Source organism: Crinia signifera, chromosome 4 (genome assembly GCF_055691185.1).
Source record: "Crinia signifera chromosome 4, ASM5569118v1, whole genome shotgun sequence".
Taxonomy (NCBI): Eukaryota; Metazoa; Chordata; class Amphibia; order Anura; family Myobatrachidae; genus Crinia; species Crinia signifera.
In genome coordinates, this window is record NC_139220.1 from 187061831 (window position 1) to 187082271 (window position 20441).

The 20441-nt window shown below is 40.9% G+C and overlaps 1 protein-coding gene across 6 annotated transcripts in view; it reads left to right on the plus strand.

Moving 5' to 3' along the window:
• SBF1 (SET binding factor 1) overlaps nt 1-20441 on the plus strand; it is a 132315-nt gene that overhangs the window by 77677 nt on the left and 34197 nt on the right. For all 6 annotated transcript variants that reach the window (XM_083183220.1, XM_083183221.1, XM_083183223.1 and 3 more), the window contains 11 exons: nt 203-315; nt 512-661; nt 1127-1195; nt 1389-1541; nt 4892-5148; nt 5257-5429; nt 7769-7842; nt 9372-9567; nt 10735-10862; nt 12941-13116; nt 15558-15697. In XM_083183220.1, coding sequence (XP_083039346.1) covers nt 203-315; nt 512-661; nt 1127-1195; nt 1389-1541; nt 4892-5148; nt 5257-5429; nt 7769-7842; nt 9372-9567; nt 10735-10862; nt 12941-13116; nt 15558-15697 — 1629 coding nt within the window. The remainder of the gene's footprint in view (nt 1-202; nt 316-511; nt 662-1126; nt 1196-1388; nt 1542-4891; nt 5149-5256; nt 5430-7768; nt 7843-9371; nt 9568-10734; nt 10863-12940; nt 13117-15557; nt 15698-20441) is intronic.

A 20441-nucleotide genomic window follows, 5' to 3' on the forward strand; every position in this document is an offset into this window, starting at 1 on the left:
TTCTCATATAATTTTCAACATTTTTGAAGCCTTTCTTTTCTCAACTTAATTGTTCAGTTTGTTATTGGCCGATGTTCAAAAGCAGTTTTTTTTGCTCCCATTTGCATCCTCCACCCCTCACCTCACTTCGTACGTTATCCTCCTACATTTATATGCCTGGGTATGTTCTAACTTATGTCTGTTTTTGTTTTGGCGTTTTTAGCAGCAATTGTAGATTGGAATGGCAGTGCCCTAGCTAACAGCAACCGGCGACTAGAAGTTGTGAGGAACTGTATTTCTTACATCTTCGAAAACAAAATGCTGGAGGCTAAAAAGGTGATGGTTAATATTTGTAAACCACAAACAATACATATGCATCCTTGTTTTTTCGGTTTATTGATCCTATAACAGCTTGTGTTCATAGCACATGTTGTTGAACTTAACTATACATTTAAAATCTGTAGGGTAGAACAGTAAGTATTTATATAAAAAAAAACATTACTCTTGTTTCACTGTGACTTTCTCTGTGTAGCTGCAACCAGCTGTGCTACGGGCTCTGAAGGGACGAGCAGCAAGACAGTGTCTAACCCAGGAGCTCAATCTTCATGTGCAGCAAAATCGTGCAGTATTGGACCACCAACAGTTTGACTTTGTTGTGCGTCTGATGAACTGCTGTTTACAGGTCTGTGCCCATGTCTGTGTATTGATTATTATTTAGATTGTTAGCATTTAAACCTATGGAACAAAACCTTCTACTGTAATAAAATCGTTGTGACTTTTTGAACAAATTTGATCCCTGTGAAATCATGTTGCAATCTATACATGTTTGTTGTGCAGTGTAGTATGTAATAATGTAAGTAAGCTGGGTGCATTAGCAAGAAGAATATGTGCAAGGGGCAAAGGGCCGATGCACTAAGCTTCAAAAGTGATAAAATGGAGAGTGATAAACAGCCAGCCAATCAGCTCCTACCTGCCATGTCACAGACTGTATTTGAAAAATGTCAGGCAGGAGCTGATTGGTTTTTTTTTTTTATCACTCTTCATTTTATCACTTTTGAAGCTTAGTGCATCTGGCCCACAAAGAGAAAAAAGCCTGAAATTATTTGAGTAGGAGAAAATTAATGTTTCCTTGTCTCTCGTTCCACAGGATTGCACATCTTTGGATGAACATGCTACAGCTGCTGCACTTTTACCTCTGGTCACCGCTTTCTGCAGGGTGAGTCTGAGGGTGTTAGTGACTTTTGTTTATTTTTTAAAATACATTTTAATTTTACTTACTAGAACAAAAACTGCTGAATGTCTATTCACTATGTAATTGGTATTGATAGTTATGTGGGTCCTCTTCTTATCTGGTGTATTTATTAAGTCCTTTTTTATTTTTGTTTTGATATTTTCTTATTCCCCTGCAGAAATTAAGCCCTGGCATCACCCAGTTTGCTTACAGTTGCGTACAGGACCACCTAGTTTGGACCAACATGCAGTTCTGGGAAGCCATGTTTTATGGGGATGTACAAAACCACATCCGCGCCTTGTATCTGGCACCTGAAGAGTCTTCATCCTCGGTAATGCCTCCTATAGATCCTAAACCCCCTGCTCCTGTATTTTCCTGTGTGCTGCATGATATTTATATGCTGCTTCCTCCTAATTCCAGTTGCTATGGTAGTTTTATTTGTACCTTATGTTACCTTTCTTTCGAATGTGAAATTCTTTATTGAAAAACATTGTTTTAAATGGTATAGGTTTGGTATAGGTGTGTGTTAACAAGCATAATATCCTCTCCTCCTCCTCCTGAAACTATAATAATTGTACAATTTTGTCCATACTATATCCTCTACTTTACAAATTTGGAAGAAACTGAGGATGTGATGTTTGCTCTCTCCTTTGTTCCTTCTCCATTGTCCTCCCCTTTTCATAGTTCTAAATTATTCCCAGTTATATGTGATCATACTTACTTACTCTGCAATTCTCTTGGGTTTTTGAAATTTGTTCAACTGATCCACCCTGGATTGATTCATTCTTTTTTTTTTTTATCAAGATTTGACCCCTTTTGAATCGTCGTATTCCTAAAAGGAAACCAAACGTCACTATATCTAGTTTATAGGATGCTTCTGGGTACTTCCTTTGTCATCTTAAATAAGTTAACAGTGCATTGAACAAACATTGGAATATACAATTAACAGATCAACAATAGTTTAAGGCTTTCCAATTGTCCCCTGTTTCTTTTTAGAGTATATCAATTATTGAAACGCAAGTTAATTATCACGTGGTATAAATGTCCTAGTGCATTGCGCAAAATGTTTCTAGATCTTCCCAATGTGTGTTGGATGTGTATTGGTAATTTGGATTCTCCTCTACACACTTGTGGGGTTTGTCCTTCACTGACCTGGTCATCCACAGTACCAAAGCTATAGATGGTGAGGTAGTACCTGATGGTCCAGAATTCTGGTTATTAAATGTAATGTTGTGACCTATATCCAAATGCAAAAAAATCTATTTTATGACACATGAATAATGCTGCTAAGGCAGTTCTATTAGTTAGATGGAAATTCGTTTATTCGCTGACTTAACTAGATAGATATGTAACATAGGGCCTTTTTCTAGTTCACTCTTTCTGACAATCCTTCTTAGATGGACAAAACTATGTGCACTGCAGGGGGGCAGATGTAAAATGTGCAGAGAGAATTAGATTTGGGTGAGTTATTTTGTTTCTGTGCAGGGTAAATACTGGCTGCTTTATTTTTACACTGCAACATAGATCTCACTTTGAAGTAAAACCACACCCAAATCTAATTCTCTCTGCACAAGTAACATCTGCCCCACCTGCAGTGCACATGGTTTTGTCCATCTAAGAAGGATTTTGTCAGAAAGAGTGAACTAGAATTAGGCCCATAGTAATTAAGGTTGGGAAAAAAAGACGTTAGTCCACCGAGTTCAACCTATTTGACTTGTAATGGATGAGAGTTCCTTATGTGCTATGGTTCACCTTTCTGCTTGTATAGCCACCTGGTGTTACTAACTGGAATTGAAAGACTCTGCCACATACAAAGCTTTAATGGATTCTAATGGCTTGATGATCCTTTTTTCTATGAGGGAATGTTAAAACTATGGCAAGGCATGCTGGGATGTGTAGTTTCACAACAGCTGGCCATAGTTTGGACATGCCTGCCATACGCTATGCTCTATCTCCTTTGTAGAATGAAGCATCATCACAGGATGAAGAAAATGTGGTTCTGTTCACTTAAGGGGGTGGGAAAATCACCATTCAAAAGGGATTTTTGTACTTTTGTGGTATTACAGACCATGTAGGGCAGGTGGACACAGAAAAATGTAAACAGGAGTTTTTTACATTTATTTAGCGTCAATGTTGACACATGAGCCCATGGACCTCCAATTAGTGTACCGTGTCCCCTGCTCTGCAGGTTTTGGGCCAGTTTACCATTCCCAGTCTGGCCCATATTAATGTAAAATATGAAATAGTCCCCCAAAAAATTGTGAAAAAATGCATGTTTACATTTTCATATTTTGTCCTATTTTCTGTTGTCCTATTTTCTGTGGACCTAGACATTGTCTGTCAGAAATCTTTTTATTCTTATGTTCATTTTTTGTCTGTTGTGTGGTACTGGATTCAATGGTGTATGGTGTGCAATGACAGCAGTTTAGGCCTTTTAAATTTACGGACAAGTTCCTCCTCTGTACCCCTATTGCCTGTCAGGTACTCAGTATGTTTCTGACAAAACCCGAACCACAGATCTGTAGGTATCTGAGGAAAACAATGTACTCCTAATGAGAACATTACTAAGTAGAATGGCAAAATAAACTAATTACCAAGAACAAAAGCACAAAGAAATAACCTGTCACGTGTCTGATCATACCAAAATCCCATTGGCAAAGAAAAGAATGTAAGAGTTAATGAACTGAACTTAAAGTCCCTGGTTAGGAAGCCAAGAAAGTGTTCTGATTACACTGGCATTTAACACCCCCAAGTCCCTATCTGCTAATAGGATTGGAAGGGTGATAATTTTGAATTTTTACTGGTAATTTTAGAGTGTCCAATTTTGTGTGGCTGTACGTTCTACCACAATTTATTCAGTATCCCACTATTGGACACTGGGGTGTCTATGTACTAAGCCTTGGACAGAGATAACGTACCACACAATCTGCTCCTACATTTACATGTTACAGGCTAAGCTTCAAAAATGACAGGAGCTATTGAATTGGTACTCTCTCCACCTTATAATATAGCTTGCATTGGTTTAGTGTAGACCCTAAGGAGTAAATTTACTAAAGTGTGAATTTTTAGAATTGAGAGACGTTGCCTACAGCACACAATTCATTCTAGCTATTATCCTCTAAAGGGTGCTAGCTATCTTATAAGTAGATGCTGGTTGCTGCTGGGGACACCTCTCGCGTCTAAATACTCTCACTTTTTAGTAAACGTGCCCCTAATTTTGTCATTGCCCTTTTAAATTATTCAACAGCTCATCAGAAATTTAATATCAAATTAGACTTTTTCCTATATGTACATTTCCTATAACATGTTATTTTAGCCCTGTGAGGCTTTGTTTTTCAGACATTTTGACTGATAATCCGTATAGTACAGTGGTCAACAAGCTTCGATCCTAGGACCCCAAACAGTTTGTTTTCCATGTCATCTGTGGATCTATCAAATGTGACAGTTGTGTGATACAGCCGTGCATTGTGTAGTATGAGAAACAAACTGTCAGTAATTTACAGTACTGATGTCTGAAAGTCCAGCAGATGTTTGAGATTCACATTTAAGTGTTCATGGCATGCTTCTTGTAATATATATGGGGATAAATTACCTATTATTTACCACTTTTTTTACCTCCTTGCCTGTGAAAATCTCAAACAGTAATCTGATGTGTCCTAATCCTCCTTAATTTTTTGACAGGATGAAGTGGAGGAGGAGGTGCGATCAGCGCTAGAGCTGGCAGCAGAGCAGTGTCGCCTATGGCCAACACTCCAACGTGATAAACAGCTGGAGCTTATTCAGAAAGAGGAGAGCACAGTGTTTAGCCAGGCCATCCACTATGCTAATCGCATGAGCTACCTTCTTTTACCATTGGATACCTCTAAAAGCCGCCTTCTGCGAGGGGCTGCTGGCCTGGGAGATACAGAAAGTGTATCGAACAGCTTTATCACCAACAGGTAATTCCCATAATGTCAGCCATGTTGTGGAAGTCTTCTCCCGTCCTATGCCTTATTACTTCTTCTTTCCCAAACTCATGATATTTGTTGTTTTCTTGCACAATCCAGCATGGCAGGCAGTGTTGCAGAAAGTGCAGACACAGAAAGTGGGTTTGAAGACTCAGAAAGCTCAGATGTGGCTCATTGCGTGGTCCGGTTCATTACACGTTTTGTGGACAAAGTATGTACAGAGAGTGGCGTCACATCTGATCACCTAAAAGGCCTGCATACGATGATCCCAGGTGCATAACTTTAACATCAGTAAACTTAATCTTTTGCATGGCTGACTTGACTGAGTTACATATCTAGTAATACATTTAACATAGTTATTGTTTGTCGTTATCCAGATGTAGTAAACCAGAGGTGGCCAAACAGGTCCTCAAGATCTTCCAATAGTCCATGTTTTCCAGACCACCAAGCTGGTGCACAGATGCAGTCATTACCAACTGTCACATTTTTGTAACATGTGCTGCAGTCATTCCTAACCAAAACATTATACAGATCTACAGTTGACCTTGAAAACATGAATTGTTGGTAGATCTTGAGGACCAGTTTGTTTACTCCAGGGGTGATCGATCAGTCATTACGTAACCTGTAGTAACTAGAACTTCAAGCCTCTGCCCTGTCTGTCCTCTTTCAACTCCATGTTGCCTTATGTAAAGGCATTCTTACAGGGAGTCCTATACAAATAACCACGATTTTTCTCTGGAAGCTCCATGGGACCTTTTTAGGTCTTCAGGCTCTGCAGTCTGCTTCATTTGAACCATTTAAATTGTTGGATCTTTCTTGCTATAGCATCAGCCTGGTGGGTGTCCAACTTGAGTGCCTTATTTTGGCGTTTTCATGATGATCATGCGGTTTCCACATTCATTTCAGCCACTTGCCCAAGTTTTTGTTTAACATTTCCTGGTGTTGTAAGGTCTCTCTGTGTTTATGTAGACCGAACCCGAGATGTCCGAAAGTTGGACTCTTTGCTCTCTGAGATTCCTAGCACAGCCGGCCAGCTTCTAAACAGGCTCAAGTTAAATATGTAGTGTGCTATTTTATACATGACAGTAGACTTTCAGGAATGTTGTGCTAATTAGATAATTGTATTCTGATTTGTAAAAAAAATAAATAGATTTGGAAGTGTGTAAAATATTTTAGGTTAAGTTTCTATAAAGCCTGTGAGAAAACTGAAGGGATTCTGTTATGACAGTGTGACAACAAGCACTTCATGATTAAAGCAGCCTATAGTTCCCTCAATTCACACCCATAACTGAAAATGACATACAAAATAAATAGGCAAAGACCACCATGGCACTGAAACCTAGGGCCTTATTCTAGTTCACTCTTTCTGACAAAATCCTTCTTAGATGAACAAAACCATGTGCACTGCAGGTGGGGCAGATGTTACTTGTGCAGAGAGAATTAGATTTGAGTGGGGTTTTACTTCAAAGTGAGATCTATATTGCCGTGAAACAAAGCCAGTATTTACCCTGCACAGAAACAAAATAACTCACCCAAATCTAATTCTCTCTGCACATTTAGCATCTGCCCCCCTGCAGTGCACATGGTTTTGTCCATCTAAGAAGGATTTTGTCAGAGAGTGAATTAGAATAACCCCCCTAGAGTGAAAACAACAATCTGAAGTGACCTAAATACTCCCCTTCTATGATTTTTGGTCAGTGTTTGGACAGTAAGATGTTCATAAGCAAGTGAGTGTAGTTACACTAATAAGAAATGTCTCTTGATTTCAGATACTCCTTTTATTCCATATTGTTTGTTGGTTTTATATGAACATTTACGTATTCTAGTGTTTTTTATTCAGGAGTGTGTATAGTCACTTCAGATTGTTGTTTTTTACTGTAGAATTGTTGGAATTGTCTCGTCTCTTACCACTTCACCTGCCGTGTGCAGTATTTTCAGTTCTGATGTATTCTAAAAGGATTATCCCAAAAGCGAGCTCCGCAAAGTACATGTATCCATGGAACTGTACTAGATGGTTAGGCCTTTCAAGCTGTCTTGCTAGTACCATGATAGAAAATAGATATAATAGTAGAACAAGAAAATTTGAAATTAGTACGTGTCATACACAAATACAAAAAGCAAATGAAACAGTCTGTGTAAGACTACAGTAACCTATACTTAATTTCATGTATATCAATTCACTCCCCTCTTCACTGCCAAAAAAGAAAACTACGATATTTGAAGTGATCCACCTGTTTAAAACAAATTCTTCTTTCATAGTCCACAAGACCAAGAGTGCCATTGTCATTTGTAGTGAATCTTACCTATTTGTGAGTTGTCATTAACAAATCTCAATCATATATTCTGTAACCTTGCCCATCTAAAAATCACATTTGTTGTTTAATTAAGTCTGAAGTCTGTCTTTTGTCGGCTAAATCTTATTAGTGCAAAGAGGATTACAGTAGTTAAGCCTGATGTGTATGTTATTTTTATTAGATTTACCACCTCTATATTGATATGATCATTGTTCAGTAGATTTGTAACCAAGCACTTGAATAATGTAATTGGTGAATGTGATATTCTTAAATGCATAATATGGCTAATCTATCTTTGCGGGTGTCTTCTCATGTAGACATTGTACAGATGCACATAGAGACTTTGGATGCTGTGCACAGGGAGAGCAAGAGGCTGCCTCCCATCCAGAAGGTTAGTTTCGGAATTAATTACTAAAAATGCCTCTAAGCACCATTATTCTGTACAGTTTACCCTATTACCTGTACATTTGGTAAGACATCTTAACAGCAGAGTGAGCATGCTGCTCACTACTCTGCTGTTAAGATGTCTCCTATGCTTGACAAAGGACCGTGTTATTGTGGTCCGAAACGTCGACCTATCGTTTGGTGATGTATTAAATCTTTTTGGACTATACTTTTGGATGTTGGTGTTTTGCTGTCTTCTGCAGACACAGATGTGCCTGCGCTCGCCAATTATATATGGTACACCTAGTGTGTAAATATAAATAAATATACATACATACATACATACATACATACATACATACATAAACAGAAAAAAAATCAAGAAAGATTTTTTTGAGGCTTTCAACGCAGCGCTTGACCTTTCGGAGTCAGTATGAACTGGATGGTCCCATGAAATAGTGCAGTCCACTCCTCTTCTAAAAATTAGCAAAAATTATTTATTAAAAAAAAACATGAAAAACTTCACATCTAAAAAACGGCTTCCATATGAAATACACAGACAAAAAAAAATACCAAGGCTTTCAACACAGTGCTAGACCTTTGGAGTCAGTATGAACTGGATGGTTCTTGGTGTAGTAAGCCAGACCTTTTCTAAGTGACTAAGCTAGAAGTCACCTAGAAAAGGTCTGGCTTGCTACATCAGGAACTCCTGTTTCCCAATGATGCAGTGACCGTGTTATTTTTTTGTCTGTGTATTTCATATGGAAGCCGTTTTTTAGATGTGAAGTTTTTCATGTTTTTTGAGTAAATAATTTTTGCTAATTTTTAGAAGGAGTGGACTGCACTATTTCTTGCAAACAAGGACCATCCAGTTCATACTGACTCCAAAGGTCTAGCGCTGTGTTTAAAGCCTCCAAAAAATCTTTGTTGATTTTTTTTCTGTTCATATTTTATTAGTATACAGTTGTACTATTTGAGGATAAGCAGCTGCAGGACTACCTTTTGGCGCTTAAGAGTGACTTTGTCGATTTTGTGTGGCATATATATATATATATATATATAGGCATGCTTGTATGGCCGCACTCACAGGACTCCGCTCTCCACACTATAAATTAACACGCAGAAGCCGTGTTCATAGTGACGTTTCGGGAAAGTTTATTATCCCGTCCTCAGGCTTAAACAGATATAACAAACGGTGACATAAATGAGTATTACCTTATATCCCCTCCTGTGCTGGCGTGCAGTGTACGGCAACCGCCTCCCGTCTCCAACCCACTTCCGGGTTGGGATCCCTCCTCTCCACGTACTGTGATACTGGATGACGTCAGGGGGAGCCGCTTTGTTTAATACACTTTTTGAACTAAAGAAAAGTCCTCCGAGTGCCGCCTTGTTCCCCCCATCGATATATAGATATATATAGATATATAGAGAGAGATATATCTCTATATCTATCCTTTTTTTTTTTTTTTCTTTGTATGCTTTTACTTCAGATGGATATTAACTTTTTTTTTTTCTCAATCTCTATTTTACCTTCAGCCCAAACTTTTGCGCCCATCACTGCTTGTAGGCGAGGATTTGGTAATTGATGGTCTTAGAGTCTATCTGCTGCCAGATGGGAGAGAGGAAGCATCAGGTGTTAGTCTTGGAGGTCCACCCTTACTTCCTGCTGAAGGAGCTCTGTTCCTCACTACTTACCGCTGCATATTCAAGGGCACTCCTGTGGATCCTTTAGGTAACTTACTATAATACAAAGAAACATTTAGCTTGCTTTTTTTTTTGTTTAATGATTTTTCCTCCATGCATTACTCAGATTGTATATAAGAGATCAAACCTCATAATTTTTTCTTGGATATAATTTTAACTGTACATTTTTTAAAGATACTTTACAGATAATAAAATATTTGCATGGTCTTGTACAGTATGTATCATACACCAAACATTATATACTTTAAATGTACTTATTAAAAAGGTTATCTTGTGGAAGTATATATACAGAAAGAATGTGCAAATTAACATTGTAGGTTCCTTTTGTGATACTTGGTAAACGTTTGGTTTCTTTCTCCCTTTATATATGAATGATAATGATGCAAAAGCTGCATTGATATCTAAAAGGGGGAATATTTCTTTTTATGCACCACTTCACAATGGTTGCAGAATGAGGAGTGAGCAAGAAGGCCAATTGAGAGGCAACAATTTCCATTATTGCAGATTCTCAATGGTCCACCTTTTCACAATGATATGATTGACCCTGAAGTCGGATGCAATTTCCCTTGAACTCCCCCAGGACCTTCCCAGGAGTAATTCCATCATATTTTGTAGTTTGGTGTCATATTTGCGTAAGATATGTCCCATGATCAAGCCAAGATATATCTTATGGTATACAATTGCACCTTCAGATATATCTGATGGGCTGGATTGGGTGGCTAGAGGAACTGGAAATGCCAGTCAAACTTCCTGCAATATATTGCATGCACCAAAAAACACTCCTTTTTTTTTTCATCCGGTTCCATCAGATGTCATATGTTTCAGATAAATCATTGGTGCAGTACGAGCGATCTAGTGTCTCCTATACGACACTCACAGGACATCGGATCATTGGAAAATGCATACGATTTGCCAATTTAGAAATTATATATTGGCCCGAAAGGTCGTATTAGAAAAAAATCATGCAAAATCATTGTATTGTATGAGGGCCTTAACGGAGCCTAGACAAATCCATTTGCATGGTGTATAATGAAGTTTCAAGTTTTGCAACTTTCCAGGTCTATGTAACAAATTACACAAATGTATGTTTATAGGAACATTTCTGCACTCCTGAACTGACGGTGAAATATGTAGTACACATAATGCACTAACCTTCATTGTAGCAAAATAATCCTAAATTTGTCTGTTTATGCAGTGTCTGAACAGTCAGTTGTGCGGATGTTCCCCATAGCTTCTCTGACAAAGGAGAAGAAAATCAGTGTCCCTGCTCAGCTGGACCAGTATGTTCAGGAGGGACTGCAGCTTCGTTCGTGTACTTTCCAGGTAAGATTTCTGTTTTGATAATGAACAGGATTGTGATCATAAGAAGCTAGGAAATCCGCAGTCTGACAGTGACGGCAAAAGCTGAGAACAATCCCATTTATCCTGCTGGATGTCTCTTACATTCCAGTAATGCACTCCTCTCCGGTCTTGTGCTCATCTCTCAAACACACAAGCTGATGTGCCATCTCCATTACCATCTGCTTCCCATGAAAGAAAAAGTAACATCAACAACTTTGTTGCATGTTTAAAACCATTGGGCTGTAGTTCCCTAAATGAAAACCTCTTTCATTATTTATTATAACTCCATATAGTAACCATAAGCTGCAATAAAGGGAAGTTATGACGGCACAATTACTACATTGCTAAGGAAGCCCCTGCGTAAGGGGAAGAAATGATCAAGCTCATCCTATAGGCACTGAGTAACCAGGATTTTCATTAATTTGCTACCCTACATTTTGTATAAATTACAGACAAAACTTACATCAGCAACAGAAGCAGACAGCAAAGTAGTGAAATATATAGTCTGCTTAAAATGTTATATAATACATACCATTTGTTAAGAGTGTGAATACCAGGTGCTCTTAGAAATAAATGTGTATAATGCAGAATTACTCCTTTCTATTACTTCGGAACAGAACGTGGAGCAGAAACCCCAAAAGCTAACTCTGTGTTTCCCAACCTCTGAGGGGTACGTTTACTAATTCTAAAGCATGGCTATATACTAAAACGAAAGCATGGATATTACGGGAACCTGTTAAGACTATTAGGTCTAATTTTACTAGAGCTTCTATAAATCAAAAAGGTGTTGTTGTCCATAGCAACCAATCAGATTCTGAATATCATTTTCTAATGTACAGTCTAGCAGGTTTCCATAATATCTATGCTTGAGCACATAGTGGGGCAGATGTATTAAGCTTTAGCAAGAGAAAAATCCAAGGGTGATAAGGAGAGATAAACGTCCAGCCAATCACCTGCTAACTGCCATGTTACAGCCTATGTTTGAAAAAAGTCAGTAAGGAGCTGATTGGCTGGACGTTTATCTCTCCTTATCACCCTTGCATCTATCTCTTGTTAAGGCTTAATACATCTGCCCCATTGTTGGATAAAAAATATTTGCGGTATTAAGTCTCTTTTGCTTGCTGTTGCTGTCCCTAAAACCTGGACAATAGTGTGCCTTTAGGAGCGAAGTTGGGAAACACTGAGCCATACCTGCCTACTTTTTATACCTCCTCTCTGGGAGCAGCCGGAAGAGAAGTGAAAGGGGGGCAGGTCGAGACTATGTGTCAGGGACAGGACGAGGCTGATGTGACCAAACCCTGCCCCATGACAATCATCCACGTTAGTTTTCATGTCTGCAGATTGGGGAGGGGCTACAATTACACGAAATGTCGCAATCCGCGTCATTTAGCGCCTCACGCGAAATTCAAGATTTTACACAGTGGGGGCTGCGGCAGTGATGCGGGAGACTTGCCCACCTTCCAGGGGGACCCGATTTGTGGGGCCATTCCGGGAGGGTAGCCAAGTTTGCAATAATCTAACTAGATGGCAGAACCAGTAGTTTAGCCAGGAAAACATTATAAATAGTAGAAAATAATCATGTACAGTATCATCATTTTACTTCCCAACCCAGCTAACAAGATATCGAATTGGAGTTTGATATAGTAGTGAATCTAGCCGCTCTTATTTTGATACCCATGATATAAATGAAAATTTAGAAAGAAACCAGCTTGAGTTCATTTTGCCAAATTTCTCATTAATCTTATACAGTTGCTCACCAGAAAGTGGTCAGATTCGCATAACCCAGAAATAAACTGCCTGAAGTTCTAATATCTAATATTTGTTAAATCTGCTTGAAAAAAAAAATCAGTCTTGCTTGCATTTATGATGCCCTTTCAGTTGAACTACAAGTGCTGTAGTTCTACTCAGGAACCAGGGAACTGTGGGCAGCTGTACTTGACCAAATAATATTGCAGTTAATACAAGTAATGCAGTTTTATTTTTTCAATATTTTGTTTACTTCCACTTTATGCAGTTTGTTATGGGCTTTGGTCAGTTTGTTATTTATGTTCTGATTGCAGCTTCTGCGGGTAGCATTTGATGAGGAGGTTCCATCTGAGGTCTCTGAAGGATTCCGCAAGCAGTTGCACAAACTGAGGTACCCTCAAGATGTTCTTGGGACCTATCCATTCAGTGTTGGCATCTCCCTTCAGTTGACTGTGCAACCTAGGACCAAGGATAAGAATCCCTCCATCAAGTGAGTTGAATCATACAGTACATCTGTCAGAAGCCGCACAACCACCCTAATTGAGTTTCGCGCACCCCCTCTTCTTCCTTCCACGCCCAATTCAGATTATTTTAGTTTCCTTCAGTATACCATATGCTTATCTGTATATTGTTCTGTTTCCTTCTTTGTACAATTACATGTGGTGTGTTTGAGCATATTTCTGATGACCAATGCTACAAGTATCTCCCTGCTTTCTTAAATCCATTACTGTATGTTCCTCTTTGTGGACCTGGTCCTCATCTGTGCAGTGACCAACTATCTTTCTCTGTAGCCCCCTCCATGTCAGTGATGTGTTCCAAGGCCGTCTGGCTGTGGGTTTATCTCTTGGTCGCTTCCATTCAGAAACGTAAGACGTCCTATTTATACCCAGCCTGGTTGTGGTCTCATGGTGACAAGCCATACTTCTGGGTGTGCAGCTATTTCCAATCTGTCCATTTCTGTACTGGCACTGGAATATACACAGTAAATGACAAACCGGACAACTGGAGCCAGAGAATCAATACACATAATGCCTTTTGCTTTTACATAGCATTGGGTGTAAAGCTATGTATTGGTGCTTCACAGCATTGGGCATACATGCTACAATTATCTGGCGGATCTGCCCGTAATGGCGGATTGTCCACGTAATTGCTGTGTTTATGCGGGTGACCAATGTTTTTAGTGTCCTGCCGACCAACGAACATTTCCCTTTTTACTTTACATGCAAAGGAAAAAATACCTGGTAATACACATCATAACTTACAACCATGAGGGATAGAAAGCCACCTGAAAGCAAGTGCATAGTCAGAGAAAACAGATTATATATTCCACTTTCATGTGTCCTATACAGCTGGGTATCTTGCCAAGTCATCACTTGTATTCTGTTCTTGTGGAATGATATCACTTCATATGGTCAACTTTGGAAATACAGTTTTGGCTTTAAGATTATTATCTTTGTTGATAAAAAAATTATCTTCAATGCTTAGGTAGTCTTCAACCTCAATTTCTTATTTGATTACAATTGGCTTGTGTCATGAGAGAACTATTTACACTAAAATATTAGCTTTAATTTGTTCAATGGACAATATTCTTCAACTCTTACAAGACATTTAACCATGTGATTGCGAAATGTGTGTTGCAAATTAATGTGCTATTGCCACCAGTACTCTGGTTAGAAATGGTGTGTACATACACCTGGCTTGTTACCCGGTTCTGTCATAAAATGTCCAGTTCTACAAGTGTTATAGTGTAGGATCTGATCGGTCTCCCTGTTTTCATTTATTCTGGCTTTCGCAAAATATTCAGCACATTTTCTTGTAGATTCCGGTTAAAGTGCAAAACAGGTATTTTATCAGGCATTACTGTGTGTAAGCATTGGGTGTCTATATGCATGTACCTACCCCATCCAAACTACATACTGCTTATTTTAGTTGCTGTGCACTACAGATAGACTTAGAAGTAGTTAAAAACATTGGGAGACCTTTATTTTAAAAAAAAAGAATAGCTTAACTTTATAGCCAGTAAATTGTGTTATTTTGTAGGAACAATTTCGTTAAGTCTTCAACACGGAGTATACCTGGGTTAGGCTGGGTACAATCGTTTCCAATTGGTATATTTTAAGACAGTCCTTTCCTATGTTCATATGCAAGCAATGTTGATGTGGGAGTTGCTAGGTTAGCATATAGCCAAATGGACCATCTAAAACCTAACCGCATAGTGTAGTGGTGTCCTGCTTCTCTGAATGTTGCAACACTAGTAGATTACAGCTAGTATATGATTTGCTCTGGGTTACAGCACCTTTCTAAACAATTCCCTGTGCACCAGTTTTGCAAAATTTAACCTGGAATTCTACTATTTGCTTTATTAACTGTCAGCTTGCAAATTTCCTTATGCTATCCAGTACCTTTTTGGAGTTACTTTGTGCTGTAACATTAAGTAGAGCATTGTGGTGGACCCTTCTTATCTGCAGCTAAAATAGGTTTATAAGCACTTGATAAATAACTAACCCTTCCTTTCTTTCTTTTTTTATTACTGTTGTTGTTATTTACTTCAGTGTTTTTATTCCATAAATGTCTTTTTATCCTGTGGGATAACTCTATGGGGTGCCGGATGGGGTCCCGACAGTCTGGATCCCGACAGGCATTCCCCCAACGTCGGGATCCCGACTGTCAAAACACCGACAGCCGGATTCCCGACAGCCACCTGCTATTTTCCCTCGTGAGGGTCCACGACCCCCATAGAGATAGCAGAGAGCCCGCAAGGGGCTTTGTTGCGCTCGCCATGCTGTCTGGGCCTGGCCAGTCGGGATCCCGACGTCCTGATAATGACTGTCGGACCCCTATACCACACCCACTCTATGAACTGTGCAAGAATACATGTTGGTTTATTTTCTGCACTCATTATATGCTCTTCCTTCTGGGCTTTGCAACAAGGACCATCTCAAAGAACTTTGTGAAGTCCGCCAAAAAGACGATTGGTCGGCAGTATGTGACACGTAGGAAATATAGCCCCCCATCCTGGGATCTTCGTGGGAGTCAGAATTCTTTGGAGCAGCAGGGTGATGACATTTCAGGTGGGTTTTTGTTCCTGTATTATGTAAAGGAGGAAAAGGTTTTTATCAAAGATTTTTCCTGTCTTAATTGAAAAGCTCTCTACATGTTACAAGAAGTTGGTAAGCCTTAAGGACTACTGTTTTTTAAAATGTACACAACCTACCGCATTAAATGAGTGGGTTATATTGGAATGACACAAGATGGGGGTGTGTAGGGCTTCTAATGTTGAATTATTTCTATTTTTCGAGTTTTAACTTTTAGTTTTACAGCAGCTCTTAGTGCTGACAAGCACTGCTTCTAAGCTTGTCTGCCTGCTGGGTCACTGTTTAGCATGTCCAGCTGCCCCAGCACCCCCCATGCACCAGGGGAGGCCGTCTGTAGCACAGTGAGGTAAGTGGACACCCTCTTGCGGGTGCCCGATTCTTGTGGTCATGACCAGCTGTGGCGGGGGCAGCGCTGCTTGCTCCTGGTAGTGGAGCTCAGTTCATGCTGAGCCACCGCTAGGCCACCAGGGACGACGCTTGCGGGAATACGACTCCCGTAGCTCCGCCCCCACAACCTGCAGACTGATCCCTTCATGGGCTTCCTGCCACAGGGCTTCCTACCCTTCCTCTCCACTCCCTCACAACTCCCTCTCTCCTCCCATGCTCCGTTGGGCACTTAGCCCATATGCTGGGTTGTGCGAAGCATGCATTTATAAGCTAACACACAGAGTCTTCCTTCACAAGAGACTCCTGTGGCAGAGAGAGAGGGACAGAGAAAGGTTGCTACTACCCCATACCAGCACTGTCCTAGTTTCTGGTTTCATGTCCCCCTACCTCATGGTGTTTGGTAACTGGGATCCGAGTGCCAGTTTTCTCTCAGTCTCTCTTTCTTATAACTGTTTCTGGGGATACTGCATTTACTGTGTGTTAAATGCTTTTCACATTGCCTGCATTACTGTATACAGTATGTCATTGTTTGGGTGTATTCTGCATTTTCATACATTGTATTACAAGTTCCTCTGTTTACCCAAACAGTATCTATTTCTGTGGTGGGCTCACAGCGCAGTACCTGAACTATTTATTCTTTTATAGATAGTTCACTAGTTTCAGTGTCCTTTGCCCCACTACTCACATACTTAATGTGTGAGTTTGTGTCTCTGCGTGCCTGTACTATTTGTTCCTTATGTTCAAAAGGTACACCTATGTCTTCACAGGGACCCCCAAGACCTCCCAAAGGGCAAGTGTGCGTCAGGGCTGCACACTTATGCTTGTACTGGGTGCATTTTACTTTCTACATGTACTACACAGGACCACAAAGTCCTGTGTGATCGCTGCTCTGCTGCACTATTATTGCTCAACGCTGCAGAGGATGATTCTGGTTCTGCTGGGCCGGAATGGGTAACATCCGTTTTCATGGCCATGTGTGAACTGGCTTCTCAATTAGCTCCTTCTAAAATGCCCCCTGTTGTTGCGCCACACGCAAACCCTCTGCCTTTACCAAGGGAACCCGCTTGGGTTCAGGGTTTATCCAGATCTGTTCAGGATTTAGTTCAGGTCTCTACCTCCCTGCAACAATCTATGGGTCCCTCTACTAAGGGTAAGTCCTTAGTTTCTGCGTCCATGCCAGTTTTGCATTCTGAAGACTTGCAATCTGATGATTTTTCTGAAGCAGAACAGGACCCTTCAGAGTCGGACTCTGAAGTGCCCCAACTAGACGAAGACCACATGTCACTGGCCAGAGTGGGGGCGCTAGTGTGGGTACCTGCCCCGGTACAAGAGAAGATCCATTCAGGACTAAGGGCCTTATTCTTATTCACTCTTTCTGACAAAGGCCCTTATTCAGATCTGATTGCAGTACAAATTTGTTTTGAAAATGGGCAAAACCATGTGCACTGCAGTTGGGGCAGATGTAACATGTGCCGAGAGAATTAAATTTGGGTGGGGTGTGTTGAAACTGAAATCTAAATTGCAGTGTTAAAATAATGCAGCCAGTATTTACCCTGCACAGAAACAAAATAACTCTCACAAATCTAACTCTCTCTGCACATGTTACATCTGCCCCACCTGCAGTGCACATGGTTTTGCCCATTTTCCAAACAAATTTGTACTGCGATCAGATCTGAATAAAGGCCAAAATCCTTCTTAGATGGACAAAACCATGTGCACTGCAGGTGGGGCAGATGTAACTTGTGCAGAGAGATTTAGATTTGGGTGGGGTTTTACTTCAAAGTGAGATCTATATTGCAGTGTAAAAATAAAGCAGCCAGTATTTACCCTGCAGAGAAACAAAATAACTTCCCCAAATTTAATTCTCTCTGCACATTTTACATCTTCCCCCCTGCAGTGCACATGGTTTTGTCCATCTAAGAAGGATGTCAGAAAGAGTGAACTAGAATAAGGCCCTTAGTTCTGAAGTTCCTGTCACGCCAGACAGTCTCAATCCATTTTTGTATGTGCCTCCTCGGGAAGCTGGGAATACACTGTTTCACTCCAGGATGCTCCAGTTGGATCTACTTCGGGCTTGGAATCATTCTCCATTGAGGTTAAAACCAGATGATTACACTCTCCAGGGACACGTGTCTATTGCTCCTTTTGGTTGCTTCAGTCATCCAATCTGGACAAAAGTCGACCCTTCCTGATCCAGGATTGGGTCATAGTGACAACCGATGCCAGTCTCAGGGGTTGGGGTGCTGTAGTCGAGAACTCTTTATTTTAAGGACGTTGGTCTTCCCAGGAATAAGGCATTTCCAAAAATGTGTTGGCGCTCAATCCAGTCCGACTACACCACAGCGGTGGCTTACATAAACCACCAGGGGGGCACCTGCAGAAGAGTGACCATGCTCGAGGTGACTAACAATCTTTGTGGGCAGAGAAACACCTACCAGCTCTCTCAGCTGTGTACTGTTTGCTTAGTGTCTGTTTGCATCGTGTCACAACTGAAGGCTTCCATGCTACGAAGCTCGCACCAGAGATCGTGGGGCATTTCTCTTCGATGCTCTGTTGGTCTCCTGGAACTTTTCAATGGTGTAACTGTTCCTCACGACAGCTCTCCTTTACATGGTTCTTTGCAAACTAGGGTTTCTGGCATTCTGCATCGCTCCCATCTGGCCGAAATGCCCTTGGTATGCCGATCTACTCAGACTGTCTGTCACTTTGTCATGGCCGCTTCCTCAGAAGCCGTACCTTCTCAGTCAAGGTCCGTGTCTTCAATCCGATCTCCCGCGACTAGCTTTGATAGCCTGGCTGAAAGTTCAGTACTAAAGACTCTGGGATTTTCGGACTATATTGTGGTTTCCACAAGAAAACCTTCCATCCTGCAGATATACCATAGTGCAGGGCTGGGCAACACCGGCCCTCCAGATGTTGATGAACTACACATCCCAGCATGCCTTGCATCAGTTTCAGCATGGCCACGTAGCAAAACTAATGCAAAGCATCCTGGGATGTGTAGTTCATTAACATCTGGAGGGCCGGTGTTGCCCAGCCCTGCCAGTATGTAACACACCTATTTTAATTGGCCTTCTACAGTTGTGTTTGGAGGCTGGCCTCATTAACAGTTCAGGTTTCGGCCATCTCTTGTGTTCTTTCAAATACAAAAGGCCCAGTCTTCAGCAGTTCACACTTTTTTTGCAAGAGGTTCTGCACCTACAGCCCCCTTTTGTTACACCTGTTCATCCTTGGGACTTGACGTTGGTTCTCAAAGTGTTATCTAAGGCTTAGTTTGAGCCTTTATAGGACGTTGCTCTATGTTGTCAGATGTGGAAAACTGTTTTCTATACCCTATTGATTCTGCACACGGCATCTCTTCAAAGTTCCTTATTGGGTTTTTCATCCCGACTGCACTGTTCTGAGTTCTCGTCTAGACTATCTTCCTACAGTTGTCTCAGTGTTTCAAGTGAACCAGGAGATAGTGGTACCGTCCTTTTAGTCAGAGGTTGCTTCTAGGGAAAGTGATGCTTATGCCACCTTCAATGTTGTTTGGGCCTTGAGTACCTATGTGGACTGCACAACACCGTTTCATAAAAAAGAGGTTTGTCCTTTTATGAAGAATATCAGAGAGGTTGGCTAGCTTCAAAGCAAACAATTGCCTGTTGGTTTAAGACCGCTATATCGCCAGGCTTATTTGCAATCTGGGAAGCTGAATCCCCTGTCCATTAAGGCCCACTCTACCAGATCCATTGGACCTTCATGGGCTCCCTGTCGGGGAACCTCTGCAGAGCAGGTGTGTTGCGCAGCTGTGTGGTCCTCTGCAAATACTTTCATTAAATTATATAATTGACACCCCTGGCGGGGCGGCTTATGGGCGTCTGGTCCTCTGTGCAGCTCGGGAGCGTTCCCACCCATAACGGACTGCTTTGGGACGTCCAAATGTTCCCAATGTTACACCATTGGCTTTTTGTCTTACCTGTAAAATCCGTTTTTCTGGAGCCATGATGGAAGACTGGGTGCCCGCCCTACTTTCCTCTCGGCTGAGAGTTGAGATGGTTCTTCTGCCATGGGAGGTAATTGTCAGATTCTGTGTGTATGGGTTCTTGCTTCTCCTTTTCTATATTAGCTTGTTAAGTAAATAACTGAGGCTGGCCTAAGGCATGCTGGGTATGGGGAGGAGGGGCCTCTCCCCTGCACACAGGAAGTTAACTCCTTGGTGCCTGGTCTGAGACCAGAGGATACCTTAATGTTCCCAATATTCCAACATGGCTCCAGAAAACGTATTTTACAGGTCAGACAAAAATCCCGGTTTGCCATAGCACAGCAGCCTTGTGTTGTAGAAGTATATATA